Source organism: Periophthalmus magnuspinnatus, chromosome 14, assembly GCF_009829125.3.
Source record: "Periophthalmus magnuspinnatus isolate fPerMag1 chromosome 14, fPerMag1.2.pri, whole genome shotgun sequence".
NCBI classification, from domain to species: domain Eukaryota; kingdom Metazoa; phylum Chordata; class Actinopteri; order Gobiiformes; family Gobiidae; genus Periophthalmus; species Periophthalmus magnuspinnatus.
The window spans coordinates 31,247,768-31,274,563 of NC_047139.1; the positions used below are offsets into that span (position 1 = coordinate 31,247,768).

The 26,796-nt window shown below is 39.5% G+C and overlaps 1 protein-coding gene across 3 annotated transcripts in view; it reads right to left on the reverse strand.

Annotated features, from left to right (window-relative positions):
- Positions 1-26,796, reverse strand: part of dclk1a (doublecortin-like kinase 1a) — a 68,943-nt gene that overhangs the window by 25,616 nt on the left and 16,531 nt on the right. For 2 of the 3 annotated variants that reach the window (XM_033978998.2, XM_055226404.1), the window contains exons 3-4: positions 22,485-22,584; positions 14,305-14,409 (exon numbers count right to left, since the gene is read on the reverse strand). In XM_033978998.2, the coding sequence (XP_033834889.1) occupies positions 14,305-14,409; positions 22,485-22,584 (205 nt within the window). Of the gene's footprint in view, positions 1-1,391; positions 1,479-14,304; positions 14,410-22,484; positions 22,585-26,796 lie in introns of those variants that run through there. The other variant, XM_055226403.1, reaches the window with a different exon arrangement.

Sequence of the window (26,796 nt, forward strand, 5' to 3'; positions counted from 1 at the left end):
CTCTGCATAATTATATCATCGGTAAATATAACAACGACATTATGGCCTTGTTTCCATGCGAATAATCAATGTTTTGCTCCTCCAACCCCTGCTCATATCTAGTGCTCCTCCAGATGTGACATAACCTCATTAAAAACAACACTGTTAGGCTCATTAACACAGCTCTGAATGTGGTCAAGCAAAAAGCCATTTCCTTCATCTAAGAAAGCTCTATTGCCACAATTAACCTGCAAAACTGAGCAGCTCAAATGTGTTTGCAAAAGTTTGTTGTTTTTTTTTCTTCTTTTTTAATATCATCACCTCAGATCAATTCAAGGTTAGACTGACGAAGGTCCACAGTTACATGTAAGAAACAGTCAACACAAACTCTCATGGGGGGGTCCTTTTCGTTAAAAATAAAAAGTTGAAAACATTGGTTGTTTTGTTTTTTGCCCAGTGAAAACAATTGGACATAGTACTACTTAAATAATAATTTGAAACTGAAACAACATTACATTAACAAATAGAGTTGACAAATTCCCATTGAAATGGTTCTAAATGATGCTTGGTTGTGCTTATAAATATCATGTTTTTCATATATGTTTTCAGACCAAGGAAAATGAGTTCACGATGTCCCCCTATGTTCCTTCCTCTGACCTACACATCACTGAACACCTTTATGATCTCAATAATATTAAGTAAGAGAACCACAATGAAAACATGCATGAATATAACTCAGATTTAAATGAAAATAGCCTAAACCAAACTGACCCTTGACCCCAGGCAGGTTCACTTGCCTAAATATATAGAATGATAAAACACCATCCTTATACGTTGTAAAACCAGCGGGTCATATTTAATGCAAAGCTGAGTGTAAACCGTCTATTATTAATCGTTTTCAAGCTCTGGTTCCCATCAGTGAAACGCAGTGAGCCACAGTCAAACCCGCGGCAGCAAAGTGGCCCGCGTCCTTCCCGTTAACGTCTCTATCCCCGCAGAGATCAAACAACTTTGTGAATAATTCACGACAGCGATATAAAGCCCATCACAGACCAAAATAGCAGATTGCACAAATAGACACATTGCACAACTGTTTCTTGCTCCTTCTGATAAAAAATAATAACTAGCTGTTTTAAAACGAGGCGATTAGTGAATTTTTCATTGATTAAGTAGCGTTACGCACAGAGACAGACAAGCCCACCGGTTACACAACGGTAAACACGAGCACCACAAAGCCTCACCTACACCCGGAAAACACACATAATATTCACTATCTGGGAAAAGATGGACTAATAAGGTCATAAACACGATGACCGCTGGCATGTGATGAAATATGAACGCGTAGAGACACAGGGAAAGTTCGCGCCCACGTTTACACAAATGTCCAAACGATAAATGAATCAAAATCATACCTTCCACTTCCAACATGGTGAAAAGCACAGTGATAATCCAATGTGAGAGCGAGGAGGAGGAGAAACACCGCGGACCGTCTCTATGCTGATAGTAAATAGTGGTGAATGGAGCGAGGCGAGCGGCGCTGTACTACACTGATGCGCTGCTTGCGCACAAGGTGACGCGCAAAGGAGAGAGAGAGAAAGAGAGAGAAAGAGAGAGAGAAAGAGAGAGAGAAAGAGAGAGAGAGAGAGAGAGAGAGAGAGAGAGAGAGAGAGAGAGAGAGAGAGAGAGAGAGAGAGAGGGGGGCTCAGGAGGAAAGACGGACTGACAAGGGGGAAAGTACGTATTTATTTTTATTCGGCGAGTGGTCAGACGGTGAGTGAGTTTTGATGCGATCTTTGGGGAAGCAGGCGTGTGAGAGCGAGCCAAAAGATAACTCAAAAGCGAAGAGGCTATTTTAGCAGTTGGCAGTTCGTGCTTTTTGGTGCTGATGATGCTAAGTGTGTGGACATTTTTGTGATCTGGGATAAGTGGCTAGAGAACGGGCATATGCTCATCATGGCACTTTGAAACGTGGGAAGAAAATAGTTCAAACGTAGCAATAATCTGGCCACAAGAATGAGAAAGTTGGGTACAAAATGTTCTCAAGCTGGGCAATTAATATAACTGGACGTTTATGAGTTTCTCCTATCTTGCATTTGGTCAACTAGATGTAGCTTATCTAAAAGGCAGAATTCAATGCAGTAGCTAATAAATCATCTCTGAGTGCCAGTGGTTGGTTTTGGTATCACTGTAGCCTGAGTCTGGCTGAATTCAGTGTTTGTAGTGTGCAGCTGCAATAATGCAACATCATAACTGCATAAGAAACCACACATAAAGAGTGTACTGAAAGATATAAGCTACAAAAACTGCACAAACACAACAGGTCTGGTCTAAGTAATATACATTTCTATTAAATGTTTCACTAATAATAGGCCTACAGAAGCAATCAAAGAAATGTCAATGGGAACAAGGATTTTCTTTCCCCATCAAAGAACAGCTGAAAGTACAAATGATTTTGCACAGTGGAAGCTGCAGGGAAGCCATTATTTTACCATTAGTGTAAATATCAATACACTGCCTCAGAGACACATTTGAATGTGCTCTGCTGTGGTTTGGACCACATATCATTTGTATTCATACATACTCCAGCTTCTCACAATGTGTCAAATTGATGAGTGGTTTAGATACCAATCAAGCATATTATTATGACCACTGACAGGAAAAAGCAATAGCACAGAGCAGCTATCAGAGTTGTTTTCACTTTTACAAGAATAAAAATGAACAAACTAAAAAGAAGCCCTTGGTGGTTAATGACATACAGTGCATCCTCTTTCCACATGTAATCCCACAGTAGGAATGTTCCAGAGGGACAAAGGTTTCAAAGGTTTTGCTCAAGCCTCTTGGATGGAAGGTAAAATGTCTTCAACTTGAAACGTCTCACGTTTCAGTGCAAGTGAGCTAATGTTTGTCCCAATTGGTTTCTCATATTTTAGCTGTTTCTATTCCGAACCCAGAATTGTACTTTGTGCTGGTGACACAGAGGAGAAAGGTGAGGAGAAATATGTGAGTGCTCAGTTAATTTTATCTGACATGAGTCGACGGAGAGCACGAGACAGATGGTGCGAGTATGAGTGAAAATCTTCCTCACTTTATTTCGGGATCATGTGTGTGCGAGGCTCAGCTGGGGTGGTGACATCATCAACGGGAGACACTGAGGACAACGTCAGCTATACACGCGATATGCTATGCCAGAAATAGTGCATATGGTTAAGAGAGTTCTAAGAGAGGCTCTGAAAGATAGAGCCTACAATGTGCATGCAATGCACAAAATAACAAGAAGGGTTGTCAGATTTTCAGAAAGCCATAAAGAAGACCAATTGTGCTTGTGTCTGCTATATAGTTCTAATATATGACATATAGATCATTATGTTATAATTGTGCACATTTTAAATCACACTATTCATCTAAAATTACTTAATAAAAGAAAACAGTCTGCTGACTTCTGTTAGAAAACTGCGGTGTCCAATGGGAGCTGACACTGTGAACGTCACAACAACATTCCATCCTATGGATAGCTGCACATCACACAAGCGAGCAGTGGATTTTTTTTTTTTTTTCATTACCAAGATGAAGATCAGTACCAAGATGACGGCACAACACTGCCGAATCCTGCAAATATCTCAATTAAGAAAATAAAATTGGAGGATGAAGCAAGTACAGGGCAGTCGGTGTGCCAGCAGTGGTAAAAACATGGATTGGTCGACAATATGGTGTCTTGAAAATAAGTGATTAAAGATTGCTCAAACCTGCACAAATCACTCCAGAAACAACTTCGATCCATCCATTTTCTTCCGCTTATCCGAGGCCGGGTCGCGGGGGCAGCGGTCTAAGCAGGGACTCCCAGACTCCCCTCAGCCCAGTCACGAGCCAAGAGACGTAGTCCCTCTAGCGTGTCCTGGGTGTTCCCTGTGGCCTCCTCCCGGTGGGACATACCCAGAACACCTCCCTAGAGAGGCGTCTAGTGAGCATCCTCAACAGATGCCCGAGCCACCTCAGCTGGCTCCTCTCGACGTGGAGGAGCAGCAGCTCTACTCTGAGCTCCTCCAGTGTGACCAAGCTCCTCACCATATCTCAATGGGACATCCCAGTCATCCTGCGGAGGAAACCTGTTTCGGCCGCTTGTATCTGCGATCTTGTCCTTTCGGTCATTACCCAGAGCTCATGACTATAGTTGAGGGCAGCAACGTAGATTGACTGGTAAATTGAGAGTTTTGCCTTTCAACTCAGCTCCTTCTTTACCACAACAGACCGGTACAGTGACCTCAAAATTGCAGACGCTGCACCGATCCAACTGTCAATCTCATTTTCCATCCTCCCCTCACTCGTGAACAAGACCCCGAGATACTTAAACTCCTCCACTTGAGACAAGAACTCCCTACCCACCTGAAGAGGGCAAACCACCTTTTTCTGGTCGAGAAAACAACTATGGGTGAGTAAATGTTCAGAGGAAAAACTATAGCATGGTTAAAAGCTCTGAAAAGTCGCTGACCCTAGATCTATAAAAATAGCTTTCAACTTAACTATTGTCCAAAGTGGAAATGTATTTGCAACGTCAAGAGATAAAATAAACTACACAATGTGAATTTATCGGCATCTGTAAATGTGTGCAAATACATATATTCTCATACAAATCAAACGCATTTCTTAATACCTCACAATGGTACCTAAATATTCTTATAGTAAAATCTGGAAGTAACAGGATTTTTGAAAAAATCTGTCTCAAAATACTAAAGAAAAAAAATTCTATCATAGTCCAGCTTTGTAAAACGACTTGTCCTCTTATCATCTCTTGTATGTGACAATAACAGCAGTAATAATAAAGAGAGATATGATTCACTGTCTTTAATTTAGGTGAATGAATCATGAAGGACACTATGATTCAGACTGCACGGTTTAATGTCTTTGACCAGAACGAGCAAACATGGCCGTGAGACGAGACGCGACGAAGCCTGTTCTGAGGAGAAGGCTGCTGCTGTTCAGGTGTTTGTTTTTACAAGGCTCCTGTATTGATTTTGCATATATCTTGGAACCTGCTTTGGAAATAAATGGGATGGGACTGACTTGAATAGAATTCCTGATGAGAAATTATTTGATTCACAGATGTCAACATGCAAGAAAATTGGTTAAACTATAGGATCAGCTCATAGATAAAATATGAACAAAGCTATAGACACGAAAGCTGAAACGGGGGACAGGCAAAATTATACTGTGCTGTAGATGAATAGCAAGAAAACATATTCATATATTGGTTGATCCCATCTGAGATTATGAGATCACTAAATTGCCAATATAAAAAAATACCAAAAAACATTTGAAGGTGCACTGCGTAACTTTTATTGCTTAAAAGGTCCATACTATGCTATTTGCCGATCTGTTATGATATTGCTTCCTCATTTAAAACTTACCTGGACTTGTGTTGTTTCATTCACACATGTTTAACACAAAAACAAGTTCTTTTCTCAAACAGAAAACACTCTGTTCCACCTTGTGATGTCATGTGGTAATACAGGGAGTGGTCCACTGTGTTTTTAAACTCCATACACCTTCACTAGAATCATTTTGATAATTTCAGCCCTGGAATTGCCAATCTCTATTGAATGAAAGATTACTTTATTTAAAGATTTAACTTGAAAACAACCACTTCACAAGGTGGACTAGATGTAGGTGTAACAGAGCATTTTGAGCTTTGGAGATATAGACAGCCCAATAATAGTGTTACTCAAACATGTGTGAATGAAACAAAACACAACTCCAAGTCTGTTTTTGAGGAGGCAACAACAGAATAACTTGTATGGCTTAAAAGTTTTGCGTAGTATATAATTTATTTATTTTTATTGCTCATAAAAACCTTAAAAAAACATTCTTATGATGAGCAGAGATACCTTTAATATCATATTGTGGAACTTTCAAAACTCGTTGGAGATCAGGTGGCAGACCCTTCTTTCAATGCATCCCTGTGTGATAGACATATTTGACATACCGTGGCATCTGTGTTTGTCTGTTCATGGAGCCATCTCAGCGTGTCTCCACCATCTTCCTATCGGCCTGTCCTCTCCCCCCTGTGTCTGTGTGTTCATCTGTCTGTCTCATCACTGTCTGATGCACAATTAGGCCTGGTACAAGTTCTGTGCATGCGCTGTTTAGAGTCTAAACAAATAAAACTATAGTATACATGGGTTTGAAAGTGATGAAAATCCAGAGAGCTGCCGTAGCATTTAACTTTCCAAAATTAGATATCAGGCAAAGGGCAAAAGTCCTCCTAAAATCCTACATAACCCTACTAACAGTGGAGTGTTTCATAAAGCTTTAAATGCTTCACTGGCCAGTTATCTAACAGCTGTAACATGCACTCAGTTTAAAAACAACAATACAATTACAACTGAACCTCGAATGCCATTAGCTATGAGGACACGTTATATCATACAGAGAGCCTTTTGGGTATTTAGTCTTAGGATCTGGCAACCCAGAGTGAGGACCGGGTAGCCCATTATGCTTTTTGTGGTTAAATAATCCACTTAGAGCAAAGACAGAATATCTAAACAAAAATACCTTTTACATTATGCAATGTATTAAAGCAGACCTGTTACGCAAAATTGACTTTTCAGACCATGCTATAGTTGCTTCCCCTTTATTTACCCTCTAGAAGTTGTTTCTGGAGTGATTTGTGCATGTTTGAGCAATCTTGAATATTTTCAGTAAGCCATATTGCTGATCAACTACCAACATACGCTCACTATGATGCACTTACTTCGTTTTTCGATACGCATAGCATTCAGCAGCCAGTAGTATTTTTGTTATAACTACTGCTGTTACTCACTGATATGATCTGCAGCTATCCATAGGAAAGACAGCTGCACGGCTTTGTCATGATCACGTTTATGGCAACGTCAGCTCCCAATGGGCACCGCAGTTTTCTAACGCAGATGACAGCGGACTTGTTTCTTTTATTGAGTCATTTTAGATGAATATTGCAATTTAAAATGCAAATGCAAATTGTAACATAATGATCCATCACTGATTATAGCTTTATAGAAGACACAAGCACAATAGGTCTTCTTTAATCCAGCATTACAATTGCTATTGATTTAAGCATGTTTACTTTGTATCTAAGGACAAAAATAGTGTGTATATACATGTGTGTGTGTATATATGTGTGTGGGGGTGTGGGGGTGTGTGTGGGGGTGTGTGTAGTCCACAAAAAAGAGTGTAACAGGCACGAGACTCAGCATTCTGGCCCCTCTGTGTATGACCATAGTTTATAGGTAAAAAAAAGCACCTGTGCACAATGACCACAAGTATTAACCTGTCTGCACTTCCTCCTCTCACACCTCGGTCTATTGCATGGGCGAAAATCATATTCCACGTCTTTTTTGGTGGAGTAATAATGAATACAGGACTTGAAGGCTGCTATCAGCATGCCTCGTGATGAGCAGAAGGCTTTTAAATTAATGGACTCTTTTATGGCGTCTGTGCAATGCTGAACTGAATGAGACTCAGAGAGAAACAGCTTCCTTCCAGTATCACTGACTACAAAGCACAGCTCTTTGTCCACAGCGTCACAAATACAGGGTTTGACCTCCGATGGCAAAACAGGCATGGGCGGATGCTGCAATGTCGTCATAGTAATGGACAAGAGGAAGTTTGGATCTAGATTCAGGAAAGAAAGATAGGGGTTAAAGGGTTAGGGGTTGGGGTTATGGTTACAGAGTTATGGTAGGGTTTAAAGGTTAGGATAGAGTTAGGGCAGGGTTAGTGTTTAGGGTTAAAAGGTTAGGGTTATAGAGTTAGGGTTAGGGTAGGGTTAGGTTAGGTTAGGTTAGGGTTAGGGTAGGGTTAGGGTTAGAGAGTTAAGGTTATGGGTAGGGGGTTAAGGTTAGAGAGTTGGGTCAGGGTAGGGTTATGACTTATAAATCAATTACTATATTAGGGAATGTATAATAGAGTTTAAGAAATGGTATGCTTTACTCACAGTCCAGTTTGTTTGTATTGATCCCATAGTAATAGAATTTATATTTTGTTTTAAGTTTGACAAGCGTTACTGTAGGCCAAAACTCACTTCCAACTCCTAATTAGTACGAACTATTCTGTATACCCACTGCCAAAATGGGTGAAGTGTCCTGCCAAATGACACAAAGAAAGCATAGCAAATGACTACTAATGACCAATTACAAGCTCTACCACCTGAGCCACTGGAAAGGGTCTCAGCAGGGGCGGCATCTGGCACAAAAGTAATGCCAAATCAAAATGTAATGCAGGGATATCTACTGTAAATGAAACTGTGTGAAAGGATATCACAGAACTAAATGAATCTGTCATACCAATGGTGTAAACATTAAAAGTACTGGATGTGAAAGTTACATTTGCACTGGCGTTGTGAGGTGTGTGAAAGGCTGAACTCTTGCTCAGGACAAAATATTTCAGTTACAAAATTTGGATAGAAATAGATGTTTTTTGGGTTGTTTCTTTTGCCAGTGATGACAGCCACGCCATGTCTTTGCTGGAGTCAATGTGGTCAAATATTCACACATTTCTGGGACACTCCAGAACTGCGAAATTGTGAAATTAGATTTGCAAGGTTAACATCAAGGAAGCACTCACCCATTCACACACACATTCATACACTAGTGTACACAGACACTGGGGACGAGGAGAAGTTAAGTGTCTTGCCCACTGACAGCTTTCATCTGTGAGATCTGGAATCGCACTGCCAACCTGTGGGTCAGTGGATCAGACCACTCTATCAATGATGTTTATGTCGAGAGTGGGAATTGAACCACCAACCTTTGGATCAGTGGACAAACAGCTACTACAGCAGAGCTCAACAGTGGGTTTTATATAAGGGACCAAACTGGAACAAAACCTCGGCCAGACCAGGAACAGTGGTGGAAGAAGTACTCAATTTTGTTACTTAACCCTACTATCGTCACTGATAGACTCGCGGTTGCGGATTTTCCATTACCTTAACTCCGCAAAAAATCGTGCTCTCATGTAAATTCATCGGCATCTCAAAGCAGAGGCATTGGGCTCTTTAAATATGCTACTATCATTATGGTAATATGCTTACAACGTAAGCACAAAGAGTAAAAGTATTGTGTGGACATTTTAAGGTCTTATAAGGCTTCAAATGTGATTTTGATTTTTGCTACAGTAGTAAAAAATACTTTTACTTTTCAGTCCAGGCAAAAACATTTTGTGGAGGAAACAGAACAGATATCTGCTCTCAAATGTGATGAAGCAAAAGTAAAAAGTATCACTTTAAAATTCACCAGTGAAGTACAGATACCTACAAGGTACACTGAAGTATACCATAAAATATTTTACTGCTTTTACTTCATTACGTTCCACTGATCAGGAGTAAACCAGGACTAGAAAAGGACTTTTTTGCAATCCTGTACTCTTCTTTAATTCATGGTGCATGTGTTCAGTAACCTCTGGGACACAGTCTTGTTGGGAGCATTACATAACTTGCATTCAGCGTGTTACTGCTGAGGACATATTCTGACAGTGCACTGTAGTGTAGAGCATCATTCACCCAGGGTCAAAGCCACTGTGTATGCTTCCTCTCTCTTCCCTCTCTTCCTGCTCTTCCTCACCCCCTCCTCTCTCACTCTCTCACACAATAACAGATAATAACATGTTTACAAAAACCTGGGGTAGATTGGGAACATTGGCTGTGACGATGTGTTGTGCTGAGTTTCACCGAACCAGGAAATGATTGTGACTAAGACCTCCAGCCTCGAGCATCAGTCACCGGGCATTTTTACAGGAAAAAACTGCCTTTTTTGGGTGTTACGCTTTGTATTTGATGATTCCTCAAGAAGAATGCATTAATGCTAGTCCTGCTACTTCTGCAGTAATCATCATCATCATCATCATCATCATCATCATCATCCATAATAAAAGGTGCTTTACCAGTCACTTCATATGTACTCCGTGTTAAGATGTAGCAGAACCATAGAAGAACAATTTTTTTATTTTTAGCTTTTTTTAATAGATTAGTGATTATGACTGTTACGACTTACTTAATAACCAAATCAAATAAGTAGATCTGTAGACATAAAATGCAAGACTACAGCCTGTGGCAATTGGCTGGACGCTATTTCACAGGAAGTAACTGCCTTATTTGGGCCTTACGCTCTTTTATATCAGTGGCCGCTGCACGTTCTGGGTTTCCATGGCTACTAGGATGAGTCTGTTTTTCATTCTTTACCCCAAACTTCCTCCCTGTCTATCTCTCTTCCTCTCTCATGCTCTCTTTGTTCCTCATCTCTCTCCTCCTTCTTTTACTCTCCCCACTCTGTTTTTATTCATTTCTGTCTCTATCGCTCTGCTATCTCTCTGCTCTCTCTATTTCTCTCTCTCTCTCTTTGCTCTCTCTGCCTCCTCTCTACTCTCTCTCACTTCTCTTCCTCCCCTGCCTCTCTCCCTCAAAGGCTCCACTTTCACCCTCTCCTCTTCCTCCCCTTTATCACTCCTCTTTCACTCTCTCCTCCCCCCTTTGTCCTCTCTCTCTTTCTGAAATAGTCTCTGTGCAGTGTAGACAGAGACAGCCCGGATTGCACAGACTATGAGTCATCCTCATAACCTTTTCCCCAAACTTTCTCTCCATAAGCCACACCTGCCGTCCTCCATCTTAGGTGTTCCTCTGCTGCACCACTCAAAAGTAAACAACTCCATCGTATTTGTCATTCTCCCCCTTGGTTCCTTTTTGAATACTACAGACACTGTTTGATTGGATTGTACATGTCCTTGACTGTTATTGGGTCATCTACTTACTATGACTCAAACTGATCCACTAAAAAAAACAAAGATTTTTATGTTGGGGTACCTAAGTTTTAAACTATGAAAAATGTCTGACTAAAGTAGTAAGCCATGCATGAAGCCGGGTGGACGCCAATTAGCACTAATCCCAAAACATAATGCAGCCCATCAGACTCTTTCTTCACAATTTCTTCTTCAGGGTTTGTGTGAGTGCTTATTATTTAGTTCACGTGGATTGTCACTTGGCTATTTTTCATTTTGTTATATACCTTTTATGAGATAAATGTGAAAATATTTGGCAAATCAGTCTGGTCCCATGTCCTCCATTGCGCCTCAAGCTCGGTCAAACATGATCATGCAATCAGATCTGTTTTTTGGGTTTTTTTCCAGCTCCAATTTACTTTCTGTTGAAATATTGTCATCTCTCTCTCTATAACTGCTGCTGTCAGGCTCATCATTTTGGTCTTAAAACTCTTATATTAATGTGCTCTACATGATCCTATTGTTTTTATTTTACTATTGTGTGGGTTAGTCCACTTCCTTGTTCTACTGTCATCTTCTGGTTTTTGCAACTTGGATATTCAAATTCAATTCAAGAAACTCACCCAATAGTAATTTCACTGCTTTTAAAGTGCTTGTGTAGAGGTGTGGGGCAGATTCTTCCAATGGGGTTTCTCTGAGTTACATCAGCCTCCCAATCACTAGACTCATATTCTCAAACAACTATTACAGGAGCATAAGAGCAGTGTGTGAGCTGCATACAAAATACTACATTCACCACGAGGCAACACTCAAGCTGTGCAATCACAATGAACAAGTTCATATCTGTTGAGCTAATCAGTCCTAAGCAGCAGACTCCATTCAAATGAATCTGTCTCTCGCTCTAGGGCCATTTGTCATAGTCATGTTCTAGATGTGAGAATCAATATTCAAATCAGAATGAGCTCAAACAGGGCTGCCGATACTCTTCTTGAGAAATCTTTTAATGCAATTGTGTAATATTATTTTGAAGATTTTTATTTTTACTTGACTGCATTAGTTTGTAAATCTTGGGGGTGAGTTTGCATTATCCTATTTTTGACAATCTGCTCCTATCATTTAAAACAATGAAATGGAAAACCATACCGTTATTCACAAAATGCCTTTTCATGGGCTGGATTATATTTATACTATATACTATCACCATCATTTGAAAGCCAAATTTCAATCAAATTGTGATTAACCTGCAGGTCGCAATCTCCAGTGAGAAGCTTTTAAATCGACAGGTTTACAGGAAATCCTGTGGTAATGGAAGGAGTTTGGATTTTTTTTTTGACACAGATTTTATTTTTTAAAAATCTCTTCTTCACCCTCCGCGGGTGGTCTCATCCCCTCTTTTCCACACTTGGGTCCTCTACCAGAGGCCTGGGAGCTTGAGAGTTCTGTGCAGTATCTTATCTGGAAGTCCCACAGGATCTTGGCTCAATCATTCTCCACTACCTTTGGAAGTGTTTCCCACCTTAACCTTGGGGTTTCTAGTCCGTCTACACAGATGTTTCTGTACACTATGCCTGCCACTTGGTTATGCTGCTCCATGTATGCTTTCCCTCCCAGCATCTTACACCCTGCAGTTATGTGCTGGATTGTCTCAGGAGCCTCTTTTCACAGTGTACACCTTGGGTCTTGTCTGGTGTGGTAGATCTATCTATCTATCTATCTATCTATCTATCTATCTATCTATATAAACTATAAACTATAAACCTTCATTGTAAATCAATATTTGTTTTTCAATATGAAAAAAAAAATTAAAAATGTATTGATTAACACAAGGATTTTTTTGCCATTTTGTCCAGAATCTATTTGACACAACAAAGTATCCTCCTGCTCCAGTTTCCAGCCTTTGATAAAGCAGTTGTATGGGTTTCATTCATTGTGCAGAGCTGCAGAATTGAGTCACCAGCCCCATCCCCTCTCTCTCTCTCTCTCTTTCTCTCTCTCTCTCTCTCTCTCGCTCTCTCTGTGGCTCTCTGCCTCTCTCTCTCTATTTTTTTCTCCATTCCCCTGCGAAATCACACTCATTTGAATTCATATTTTGCCTGCACCAGACGCACAGCGAGACATTGGGCTAAACACTGACAGACAAACATTGCAGTGCTCTCAGATTGATGTGTTCAGGGCCTATTTGAACTGTTTTAATTTGCTGCTACACTGATCCAGTAATGAGCTGAAAACACCAAGCAATCACAAAAAACAGCATCAGGACTCCCAACTGTAATCATCATTATCAGCACCGGGATTCAGGCTTTGCACAGAGACCAAGAAAATGGTTAATTGCTACATTGCAAATGAGTGAATGTAATGTGGATGTTCTTGCCAAATTTTGTTTATTAGTAAATATTATTAGTAAGTACTACTTCATAACAAAAGTAAAAAAAACAAATACATGTCTATAAAATACCTAATAAATCACATTGAAAAGTCCCTAGATTAAGATATATTATGTGTATTATGCTGCATTCATGTGGTACTCGGGAACTCAGGATTCCGAGATGAGATGTCAGGGTTCCGAATTGGTTCTGTTCATATGTTTTTATCTTGGAAAGTCAGGATTGTGATGTCACCATCAATAAAATTATTCAGTCCACTCATGAACAGCATTAAAAATGAGCTAACCAGTAACGTAGTATGATTTGTTGCTTCTCAAAACTAAAGAAAAATAACATCTGTCAACTGGACAAAACAAGACGTTTGGTTGCTCATCCAAGCTGCTTCTTCAGTTCTGGTCAGATTACTGATGGACACTGCCCAATATTTACCTATAGGGAGAAGCTAACTACACTCAAACTCAAAACGCCTTTTGTTTACAGTTTCTGTTTGTAGACTAGGTCTATTGTTCTACCCTAAGTGTGCACTGTGCCTGAGTCTTATTTACCATTGTCATTCAAGTCACTCATTAGTGGCTTGAATGACTATGCGACTATGAGTTTTACAATAGATCAGACCTAGACAACTGAGGGATTACACAGATATCTCAAAACTAAACGTTATTTGTTTACTTTAGTTAGTTAACATTGGTAATTCATAAAACAGTTGTAGTCTCGGGTCTTTCTTGTGCTAATATGTTGCTCTTATGATACGGATAACTGTCAGGTAACCCCTACATGTAATAACTTTTAGTCTAAGAGCTCAAATGAGTTGGGTAAATTGACAATTGAGCTGACTTTGGTTCATCAGCTCAGAGCAGGTGACATCAGGTGTAGAAGTCGAGCCTGTAGAAGTGTAGAAGTTCTGAGTTTTTACAACTTGAGCAAGTGTTCATGTGCATTTTTCAACTCCAAAAAATATTTTCCACCGGGTTCCCAAAGACCACATGAAGGCAGCATAATATCTTCTTTTATTTCTTTTTAGGTTTTAATCAACTGGAGTTCCACATTGAAACTGGCAACCCAAAGTCTCTCTTTCTGATTGGATAATTGTCTTGAGAACCAAAACACTAAATCATAAACAACTCAGCCATCATGTCCAAAGTTTGTATAATTAAGCATCATTATTGGTAGCACTTCTTCCTTTAAACTTGCATTGTCTTACCAGAGGCAGGGGACTTGCTGCGCAGGGTCTGGACAGTTCTGGGGGAGCATCTGTTCAGGGACGCAGACATCTTCCCATAGTTCACTGATTTCATCATTCGGCACTCTACAAAAGAGACACACAAGTTCAAACAGGATTCTTTAGCTGTGTGTAAGAGGCCCATTCAGGATCTGACTGTCAGAAAGTATTTTGAATCAAACTTTAAAACTCTAACTCAAGCTACTTTTATAACGCCGCGACTACTCCCAAGTCATTCAGTTTTTGTATGAACGAGTAAACCCACGGAAAACATGGAGTTATCGGCTGCATAACAAGCAGTGTACTGTCAGTCTCAAGCTCCAGTCTGCAAAACTTTTTTGCAGGCATTTGAGTAGTACAGTGTCAGAACTTTGCATTTTTAACTTAAGAAAGAATTGCATTTAGGACTTGACAGGTTCAAAACTGTGCAAAGGGGCTAAAAATAAGCATTAACTCATAAATGATGTGAGACGTCATTAGCACTTTTTTATATTCACAGCTTATTCAGCCAAGTTACCAAGAACCTAAGGCTGCATACAAAACCTTTAAAGGTGCACTATGTAACTTTTTGGGAGGGGGTCTGTTACCCGCTTGTCTCCATGGACATAGCTGCTTTGCATGGAATGGTCTATTTGTATGGTTAAAACTAGCATGTTCTGATTTAATGATATTACTGAAGACAAACATAGTAAATACATTAGCACATTTCTAATGGCTTCATATTGTTCAGATTCTATTGGAGTCTGACTCACAAATGTCCCGTATCTTTCAAAGCTCCAGTAAATGAGCCATGTGATAGTAAAAATGAACACTGGCCCTCAGCCTCTTCTCTTAAATCTTCTGTTCATTAAGCAGCCCTATTGGCACTCATTACCACAGGCAAAGAGCCCAGACATGTGAACATGCACGTGAGATTCTCTCTTTAAAAACATGTTTGTACATTTGTATTTATTTATGTGTGCCTTTACAAATCCACGTGGACAGAGCTGTTCAGACTGGCATTATGGGAACCCATAAGTCCATGTTAGATGAGCTTTGATACAGGATAAAGGAGCACTATGTAGCATCTCTTTCGTCATGGAGATTCCTTTGCCTAGAATGTTCCACAGTATGGCTATTAACTTATCTGTCTCCATGGAGACAAGCAGGTGAGGCCACCAGGTTACATGAAGAAAAGCAACTGCCCACAGTCAGAATATTTTGAGCGCGTCCTGCCTGTGCCTCTTTAAGGGTAGGATTCATCATATGAATGTATGGCATGTATATATATATATATATATATATATATATATATATATATATATATATATATATATATATATATATATATATATATATATATATATATATATATACTATAGTGTACTGCATGTATATACTATAGTGTATTGCATGTATATACTATAGTGTATTGCATGTATATACTATAGTGTATTGCATGTATACACTACACTGTATTGCATGTATATACTATAGTGTATTGCATGTATATACTATAGTGTATTGCATGTATATACTATAGTGTCTTGCATGTATACACTATAGTGTATTGCATGTATACACTATAGTGTATTGCATGTATATACTACAGTGCTTTTGTCTCAAGCTACTCACATTTAAGCCAAATCTGCTCCAATGGCCACGCTGATCAATACCAATCAAAGAGTAATATTAACACATTCACAGAGCAGTTATGCATTTAGTTGAGGACAGGCTTCAGAAAATAAGTGAAATTAACGTTGATGTAATGTTCAGACAAAGCTCATAAACTGACACGTGTGTGGTCCAATGATGAACGCACAAAGCGTGTTCTGTTAACATGATGACAGCGTGTCAGGACTGAGGCAGACGTACTAATTATACAGTCAGAATGGGATGCTGTCGTCTGACAGCTGCAGTCTCTTCTCTCTTGGTATAAAGAGGTGTCACACTGTACCTCATGGTTTAAAGCTGTCACACTATACCTCATGGGGCAGGTTTAAAGCTGCATTGGAGGTATCCATGGGTTTCAGGGTGATTTAAACATTTGTACAGTTGCCAAACTAATTAACCATAGAAAAAAAATATTACATCTTTTGAATGGTCTATCAGTGTTTAAGCTAGGTACCTGAAATAACAATGGGATGAATAATGCATTCACTGACTCCCCACAGCCCTGGGCCATCACAATAATGACCATAGACTTATCCTTCAATAAATGATATCTGGGGCTCAATAAGTATTGTGTGTGCATTTTCTGAGCACAAAGGGTAAATCCTTTCTTATTTATTTGTAGCTCAATAAGATGTTAGTTGTAGAAGGTTGAATAAGTAACTCTTGATTTCATGCAGCTCATGTTTGAAATACAACATGGTTGAGTTAAGAAAAGCTTTCCTGGGATTAGGCTGCTTTAGGGTTATTGATTTTGTGTCATCAAGTAGTTTCAATATTTTTACTGTGATATGTTCTCTGGCAATATATCACCTCCCAGCCACAGCTGCCCTGGGGCTGAGTGACTGAGGCATTAACACCACATTTACACAACACATAGGCAAAGTGGGTGAAGTGTCTTGCCTAAGGACACAACAGCAGTATGAGAACAGTTCTCAGCTTGGGCATAGGTAAAAAGTAAGTGTAAAACTTTCTAACTAACTAATGTAATTTTTTTTTTTTCCTCTTGAGGCATAATGAAAAAACGATGTGACTGAATGTACAGTAACATGTTTGCTTACTCTTAATTATGATACAGATGGTTATCAAATGAACCACAGCTGTTCATATTTATTATTATCTATTGTTAGCATAGAAAATACAAAGGAGAAGACTGAAAATGAAATTGATACAAACATCAGTTAGTATTTAGTGGGCAAGTTATATACTCCTAGAGCAATAAGTTCTAAAACTTTTCACACAAGAAAAAGCAAGATAATAATTGCTACAGTAGTTTTAACCAATAAAATACCCCAAGGTGGACCAAAAAGTGTATACAATTGAGTCTTAATGAACCAAATATTAGAACTGTACAGGAGCTACCACGGTTTGAGAAACACTGTCCTAGAAAATTCAATATCCATAAATGAAACAGAAGCCAGTGTTACAAATCAATAGCTAACGGTGGTTAATCGTTGATTCACATCCAAATGGAAATTATCTCTATCTCACTCAGAGATAGAGATAGAGTTATGTCCTGTTTATGCACTAGTTCATCCAGGCCTGATTTATGTGTGCTGAAATACACCATGAAATATATGTTTGAATAAAGTCTGTCATTTGAAGAAAGAATCTGTAAGTCTTACTAAACCAACATAATAAAATGAAAGTCTCTCCTCTCTATTAAAGTTTCCAAGAGTCTGGGATGTTTCTTCCTAATAATGAGCCTTATTAAGCTGTTTGTGCCTGTGGAATTGACAGGTAGAGGCACAGGGCAGGAGGGGCTGCGTTTTACCACTCACATGACGGGAAGAATAGTTAATGTCCTCGGTGAGACTAAAGAAACACATGAATTAAGCAAAGCACTGGACCCACGCCCGAGCAGAAACGAGATGGAAATACAGACGAGGCATAAAATGACAGGAAGGGGGGGGGGCAGGGTCAGAGCAGGGCAGAGCGAGGGTGAGGCGAGGACAAGAGCCGCACTCAGAGTCACGCCCAACAAGTCAAACTGAAGACAGGAGGTGTGGACAAGTTTAAGGGACGAGTCAACTTTAAAACAATGTCACAGGGATGGAGAGCAATTACAATATTCTGACATTAGATTTAAAGTTTTACTAATAATGATGTAATAATTATGTTTAGTCATACACGGTGATGTAAGTAAAAGTACAGATACCGGAGCAACAAAAAAAAGTAAGTACTCAAGTAAAAGTAAAAGTAAGTATCACATGAAAAAACTGACTTAAGAAACAGTATCAAAGTACTTAAAATGTATTTAAAGACTAAAAAGGAAAGGTATTTGACACATATTTTTGAGATCAAACAAAAATAAAATGAATTGAATTGAATTTAATCTTATAAAGATTTGTGCTGAATTTTGTTCAACAGAAACAATTGAATCAGTTGTTTTTGTTTTTTGTTTTACTTAAATATTTGTATTTGCTCAAATTACAAACGTGTTAAAAATAAACCCTCAACTTTTTCAGCAGTTTTCAGAATAATAATAAAATACTTTTACTTTTCAGTCTAGTTCAAAAATGTGAAGTAGAAAGTACAGATACTGCTCTCAAATGTAGTGAAGTAAAAGTCCAAAGTATACACAAAATTGACTTAAGCAATGTACTGATACCTAAAATTTGAACTTAAGTACAGTACTTTACTACTTTTACTTTGTTATGTTCCACTACTGATCCTACAAAATACAACCCCAATTCCATTGAAGATGGGTTGCTGTGTAAAACTTTAAAAAAAAATACAGAATACAATCATTTGCAAATCTCTTTCAACCTATATTGAACTGAATAAACTATAAAGATATGATAATGTTCAAACTGATGTTTTTATGCAAATATTCACTCATTTTCAATGTGATGTCTGCAACATGTTCCAATAAAGCTGGGACAGGGGCATGTTTACCACTGTGTTACATCACCTTTCCTTTTAACAACAATTAATAAGCGTTTGGGAACTCAAGACACTAATTGTTGAAGATTGCTGAATGTACAACTTCAGTTGCTCAGCAGTCCGGGGTCTCTGTTTTCGTACTTTGCGCCACACATTTTCAATGGGAGACAGGTCTGGACTGCAGGCAGGCCTGTCTTCTACTGGTACTAGACTAGTACTGGTACAGTCCGGTGCCTTCACAGATGTGCAAGTTACCCATGCCATGGGCACTAACACACCCCCAGATCATCACAGATTCTGGCTTTTGAACTTTGCGCTGATAAGAAGGTCCTTTACCTCTTTGGCCAGCAGGACACAATGTCCAGGATTTCCAAAAACAATTTGAAATGTGGACTCGTCAGACCACAGCACACTTTTCCACTTTGCGTCAGCCCATCTCAGGTGAGCTCAGGCCCAGAAAAGCCAGCGACGTTTCTGGGTGTTGTTGACGTATGGCTTTCGTTTTGCATGGTACAGTTTTAACTTGCACTTGGAGATGTAGCGACGAACTGTGTTAACTGACAATGGTTTCCTGAAGTGTTTCTGAGCCCATATGCTAATTTACACATTCATGTCTGTTTTTAATATAGTGTCGCCTGAGGGATCGAAGGTCACGGGCATTCAATGTTGGTTTTCGGCCTTGCTGTTTACATGCAGAGATTTCTCCAGATTCTCTGAATCTTTTGATGATATTATGGACCGTAGATGATGAAATCCCTAAATTCCTTGCAATTGTACATTGAGAAACGTTGTTCTTAGTTGGACTATTTGCTCACGCAGTTGTTCACAAAGTGGTGAATCTCGCCCCATCCTTGCTTGTGAATGACTGAGCCCTTCAGTGATGCTCCTTTTATACCCAATCATGACACTCACCTGTTTCCAATTAACCTGTTCACCTGTGGAATGTTCCAAACAGGTGGATTTTAAGCTTTCCTCAACTTTCCTATTTTTTTGTTGCCCCTGTCCCAGCTTTATTGGAACATGTTGCAGGCATCAAATTGAACATGAGTGAATATTTGCATAAAAACAATAAAGTTAATCAGTTTGAACATTAAATATCAAGTCTTTGTCATTTATTCAGTTCAGTATAGGTTGAAAATAATTTGCAAATCATTGTATTCTGTATTTTCTTAAGTTTTACACAGTGCCCCAACTTCATTGGAATCGGGGTTGTATGTGATGTTATGTTGGAGTAATTCTGCATATATACTTTTTTTTGTATAATATTCTACGATGCGAAACAAACTACCAGTGCTAAAGGGCCATAAAGGATAAACTGGGAAAATATTTCACACAGTAGCAGCGACAGCAACAACATTACTAACAATAAGCAGTAACGATGTGTCAGTGTTTATCATACATTTACACATTTACTCATGTCCGTGTTCTTTTGGGTTTTGGGTGCCACTATAGACTTTAGACAGTCTATGGTAACACTGTTGCTGTACCCAGACTTCTCTCCTCAGGCTCTGTCTGTTGTGGAGAGACAGTGGGCCCACAGTGAAGTGCACAGCCCACACAGCCTGGCCTCTTGGACCAGTCGAGTGTCACTCACACACTCACACACACACGCACTTGCACTTACACTCACACAGTAACACACACGCATAATCTCACACATTCACGCACTCACACACGCATACACACACACAGAAATAGGGCCAAAGCTCAGACAGCACAATAACACAACACCACACAACTATATAGCACAATGGTGAGAAGGGCATCGGTGCACTGCAACTAAAGTGAGTCACAGAAATATAAAGGCAATAGTCAAACCAACAAATATTTACATTTAGTGGGGCCTACAACACAGAGGCAAAATGGCTGCAGATGAAACATGGGTTCAACTTTCAAAGCTCTCGAAGAGCAGACGTGTGTGTCATAGAATCTCTTTCCTTGTTTAAATTTGAAATCCACCTGTTCCAGAGTTGCTATAGCATAACTTGAATGTATTTAAATCCGTTGTTGAACTGTTATTAATCTGCTGTGCAAGGTGCCTAGACATAAACACTAGACCAGTGGTTTTTAAACTGGGTTCGATCGAACCCTAGGGGTTCGGTGAGTCAGTCCCAGGGGTTCGGCGGAGGTCAAGACACGCACCAGACTCATATGATTCGCGGACTGCGAGCGTCTCCAGACGCTAGCCGTGTCCTAATTCGACAAATGCACCCTCTGCTGTGCCTATCTAACACTGCTCCCTCTAAACTGCGCGCGTGCTCAATTGCGCACTGCTGACACGGTCTCCGCGCACAGAAAATCTGTGCTGCGCACAAAAAAATCGAACCGGAGTTGAAAATAAAATAAACACACAACAATTCATTCTGCGCTATTTTTCAGTGTGAGTCAGTGAGTGTGACCGGGGACGAGCTGCTCCAGACAATTATGTGATTCACATACGTATTTGCGCAGCTTATCAACGTCATTGACAGGCGTCCTCATGAGCTGCTACCAGAGTTTTAGCCGATGTGACCGATGTGGACTGAAAACTCGCTGAAGATTCTAAGTGTTTAACCCCTTAATGTTCCGACAGCCCGCCCTCGGCCAAAGATCCGCGCGTAAAATTACGCGCGCGTAATTGCGTTTTACGCACTGTTTTGCAGCAGTTTTGCGTTTTAAACATGACGAAACTGACAAAACAAAGGATGTATGCGACCGAGGACACTGTGGATGTTTGTACAAGTTAAACTAGAGGCATCTCGGACCTGGAGCGGTTCGTGGAACCGAGTAAAGATCTCATGATGGACTGAGGAGCAGAGGACCTTATGATTTGATGGACTGGATGCTGTTCCTGATCGGTAAGCGTGGTTTATTCTGCTATTGACTTAATTGTGGGTCAAATGTGTATTATGTGTAATCATTAACATTAGCTAATGCCAATCTGCAGTAATAGAGCAGCTGGGTGAGCAGATACAGATTCCTCTCAGTGTGTATTGGTCATTGAATACTGTCACTTCGAACGGCATAAAAACATACGACATAAAAACGAAGAAAAGGAACAGACTTTGCTGTGAAAATGACATGAGAGTGGCCAAGGTGAAGCCGTGCATTTCTGACCTGGTCTCTCAAAGGCAACAACAGAAGTAACACTGATTTTCAGTAAATATTCATTATTGTAGCCTAATGGAAATTAGATGATGGGTGTGTGTTAAAATGTTAAAAATAATAAAAAGCATAAATACAGTAAGTTCATTATTGGAATACATAATACAATACAAAATTAAAATAATTTCAGTGTGGTAGTATTAAAAAAGGTCATGTCTTTGTTAAAAGGTATGTATGTAATTTGTTGTGAGTTTATGCATTGTATTGGTTTTAGTCTTTGAACACAGTGATGTTAATACACGGTTTATTTTGTGCACCAGTAAAACATACATATGTTTTGAATTTGAAAAAAATTATATTTTATTTTTCAATAAAGAAGGGTTCGGTGAATGTGCATATGGAACCGGTGGGGTTCAGTACCTCCAACAAGGTTAAGAACCACTGCACTAGACACTGTATTATTATTAAAATTCTATTATTATCAAAAGGTAATTAATAATTACTGTGGTAATGGTTTTAAATGTTTTATATTTTCCACACACCTGTTTCATCCAACATCAGATCATCCTGGTAACGATATTTCTCTGATCCACATGCCACAAAGATGTCCTCATCGCCGAAAAAATCCTGGAGGCATGACACCTAAGGGAACAAAGAATTTGAATACATCTGTTTAGCATTTACTTGAGAAAGCGAGAGTTAGTCAACCGACAACCATCACAGAGGCACTACAGCAACACAGGATGGACAGTAAGGTTCTATAGAAACAGTGGATCATCACTGCACTATGTTAATGTTTTCATTTGAATAATTTATGTGTAGCACGAGCTCAGGTGAGGAGGCTGCTGCTGTCGTCCCGGGAGACACACGACTTCTTCTTTTGCTGTTGTTTGTTTGGAGAGAGGTGCACTGCTGTGGTCTGTTATAATGAGACGCTGAATACTCATTTACTCTCAATGCGCCACATGGACCGGACGTGCACAGAGAGGGGAAAGAGACGGGGGAAAGAGAGAAGAAAGAGAGGGAAAGAGAGAGGGGGGTTAGATAGGGAGAGAAAGGGGAAGGAGAGAGAGAGAGGGAAGAGATCGAGGAAAGAGAGGGAAGAAAGAGAAGTGAAGGAGAGGGAGAGAGGTAGGAGAGGGAAAGGAGAGGGAGAGAGGGGGGTATGAAAGGGAGGGAGAGAGATGAGTTAGAGAGGGGAAAGAGAGGAGTGGAGAGGGTGAGAGAGAGAGGGGATAGAGAGAGAAAGAGAGATAGAGAAGGGAAAGAGAGAGGAGGGTTAGAGAGCGTAATGAGAGGGAGATAGAGAGAAGGTAAAGAGAGGGAGAGCAAGAGGGGTTAGAGAGGGGAAAGAACGGGAGAGAGAGAGGGGGTTAGAGAGGGGAAAAAGAGGGAGAGGAGGGTTCAGAAAGGGGAAAGAGAGGGAGAAAGAGGGGTAAGAGTGAGGAAAGAGAGGGAGAGAGGCATTACAAAGGTGAAAGAGAGGGAGAAAGAGAGGGGTTAGAGATGGGAAAGAGAGGGAGAATGAGAGGGGTTAAAGATGGGAAAAAAGGGAAAGAGAGGGGTTGGAGATGGGAAAGGGAGGGAGAGAGAGGTGGGTTAGAAAGGGGAAAGAGAGGGAAAAAAGAGGGGTAAGAGAGGGGAAAAGAGAGGGAGAGAGGGGTTAGAGATGGGAAAGAGAGGGAGAAAGAGAGGGGTTAGAGATGGGAAAAAAGAGGGAGAGAGAGGGGGTTAGAGGCTACAGAAAACAATTTAATGACTTGATGTAAAAGGGCGTGATCCTTTTGACAGACTTTATATGGTGATTAGAAGAAGACTACAGGACTAATAGTACATAAAGTACTGAGCAAAATAAGGTAGAATAAAAAGGTTATAATTAAGTGAAAGTACAAAGTGTACAGTCAACCAGAGGAGACATCTGTATCATTTTAATGAAGATGTCACACGTTTCCTAATGAGTAAAAACACTGTTCTGTACTTTGTTTATGAGTCCCTGATGTCCTCTTTGTAGCAGCAGCTGATCGATGCTGTTCACTTTCAGAATCCTAAACACATTTTTCAACTTGCAATGAGAGACAGTTTATTCTTAAAAAGTTGTCATTATTTTTCTATTTAATTCAGTAAATGTCAACATGACAATTCACAGACTCAAGGTTGCACTTGCACATACACCACATCAAACCTGGGACTAAACCTGGAACTACACTATACCAGATTAAGAATGGAACCAAACCAAGTCTACATCAGGACTAAACCAGGACCAAATCAGGACCCAACCAAGTGTGAACGTGCTCTAAAATGACATTCAAGTCTCAAAAGCGCACTATGGCTTTGCACATACTACATCAAAATTGGGACTGAACACAGAAACTTGAAGTGGACCGGGAATAGACCAGGACCATAACAGCAACTCTCCATCAGGACCAAATCACTGCCGTTAAACATAGAAATAACAATTGTTTTTGTCAGGCAGGAGAGTTTGGAAGTAGCTAAACAAAGTCTCCTGTCTGACAAAAAACAATTGTTATTTCTAAGCTTAAAACTGAAGACAGAAGGAACATGATTTTTAAGTTTGCTATCATCATTAAATACTCTCCAAGTACTTTGATTACTGTTTAATTGTCTGTATTTTCTATAATTGTTGGTTGTATTATTATTGCTGGAATACACCCGTGGATTCAGGCTGTATGACAAATGCTCTACAAAAACCTATTAAGTTCGATAACAGTTTGAGTTCATGCATGTCTCACTCAGCCTTGGGTTAAAATATAAACAAAAATATGCTGTTATGGCCCTTTTATGGCAATTAACATCGAAAACACATTCAGATTTACATTAGGCATGGATCACTGGTCGACAGAAAGTTACAGTTAACAGTTACGGACCCCGAGAGAAAGAACTATTGTGTAACTGTTAAACTGCATGTGCGCACGTGTGTGTGTGTGTGTGTGTGTGTGTGTGTGTGTGTGTGTGTGTGTGTGTGTGTGTGACAATATCAAAGTCACATAATATATACTCCAATTTGTTTTGTTTAATAATAATAATAATAATAATCATCATCATCATCATCATCTGTACTACTAGCACTAGTCTAAATAAAAAGTCAGTTGCAGACTTTTGTTGCATTTGTGAGAGATGCTGTGTTGTTCTAACAAAATGCTTTTTTATGAGATTACCTGGATTACATAATATTATTGTTCTCCATCCTCTCCACAGACTGCAAATTTGAGCTGTGAATGAGCCTATTGGCAGACTCACTGTGTAATAAGGATGGTTTTAATTTGGTTTTGCACCCTGTGGTCATCTGTGCTCTGGTCCTCCATCAACTCCTGCTTCATTTCCTCTGATGTGGTCTAAGTCTGTGTTATTGCAGGGCTTTCATAACACGCTGCATATTGCTCTGCTCCTGATCTGATCCCACTGCTGCACAGGGAGGCAGCCGCTCCGTTTACTAACAAGAGATGTGTCACTCACCAGGGGACATGTGAGGGGCAGTGGGGTGCACGATAATAAAGTCTATCTAGGATTTGTTCTGAGAAATATTAAATATCCCATAATATAGACAATAGATCATTTCAACTGTTATATATACAAATGTGCTATAATTTACAGTGTGTTTTTATATATTAGCCACTGAAAAATAGTTTAGCAAATTAGTTGCCCGGGATCTAGAATGAACACTTCTTCAATACTTTACAAAGGTCTGATCACAGGTAAATCTCCCTTTCTCTCTGTTTCAAAAGGGTGTGATTAACAAGTGGATTTGTCAATTAGAAAAAATAAAATAAAAAATATCACAGGGGGCTGAAAAACATGGCAGATTTAAGCAGAATCAAAGGGCAAAGCACAAACTCTGTTAATCTGAGATAAATTTGATTTTATTTGTAAATCATAAGTGAGCAATGATCTTTTTCGTTTCACCTGTGTCACTGAAAAAAACAGATCTGATTGCATGTTTGACTTGACCCGGCTTGAGACACAATGGAGGACGTGGGGACCAGACTGTTATCAATCTGTATAAAAAATGTAGACAGGTATCATTCTAGATTTGTTCGTAAGGAAATTAGTATTAAAGGTGCCATTTTAGTCAGTCAGGATGTTTTGGCATTTTTGCACGGCAACTACTTGAAAGTAATTAGATACATTTTTTTTCTTCTTAAAACCCCTATACTGAATTGAACTTTATTATGAACATTATGAAAACTGGAACAAAACTGTACATGGTATTGCACAGTATTACACACACAATAGTTCATTTTAATACTGCATATTAACAGAGAGAAAAGTGCGATGTTATGTGTAAAGCATGTAGGTGAAGACAGCAATGCTTCAGAGACCAGCCTGTATAAGGTATAGTGTACAGTGATGCAGTGTGAAGGCAGAGAGGGGTGTGAGAAGCAGCGTTGCCATGGCGATTAGCCCCTGTGGGTTTGGAGCACGGTTGGAGATATAGGCTACTGCTACTTCTTATAATCTTTAGCAAGCAATTTATAGCTATGTATTTAAAAGGAATTAGTGAATATGTTAACTCAGAAAATATTATCTCTTCAAATCTTTAGCTGACTAAAATTCAAATGAGACTAAATGTTTAGTTTGGTTTTTTTGTTTGTTTTTTTAAATTCTTATATATATCATGGTCAGTACTATAGAGCACTATACAAGCTTCATGTGAATTTTCATTTCAATTCAGGATGCAATTCAAATAAGGCCGTGCAATTATATAATCAAATCAAATTTATTGAGATTTAGACATGCCAAATCGTGAATGAGCTTTTTAACCAAGGGGTCTAGAGCCAGTTCTCTGTCAGTAAAAGTATTTAGTTTGGAGCAGAGTTCAGACTTTTACATTTTGTC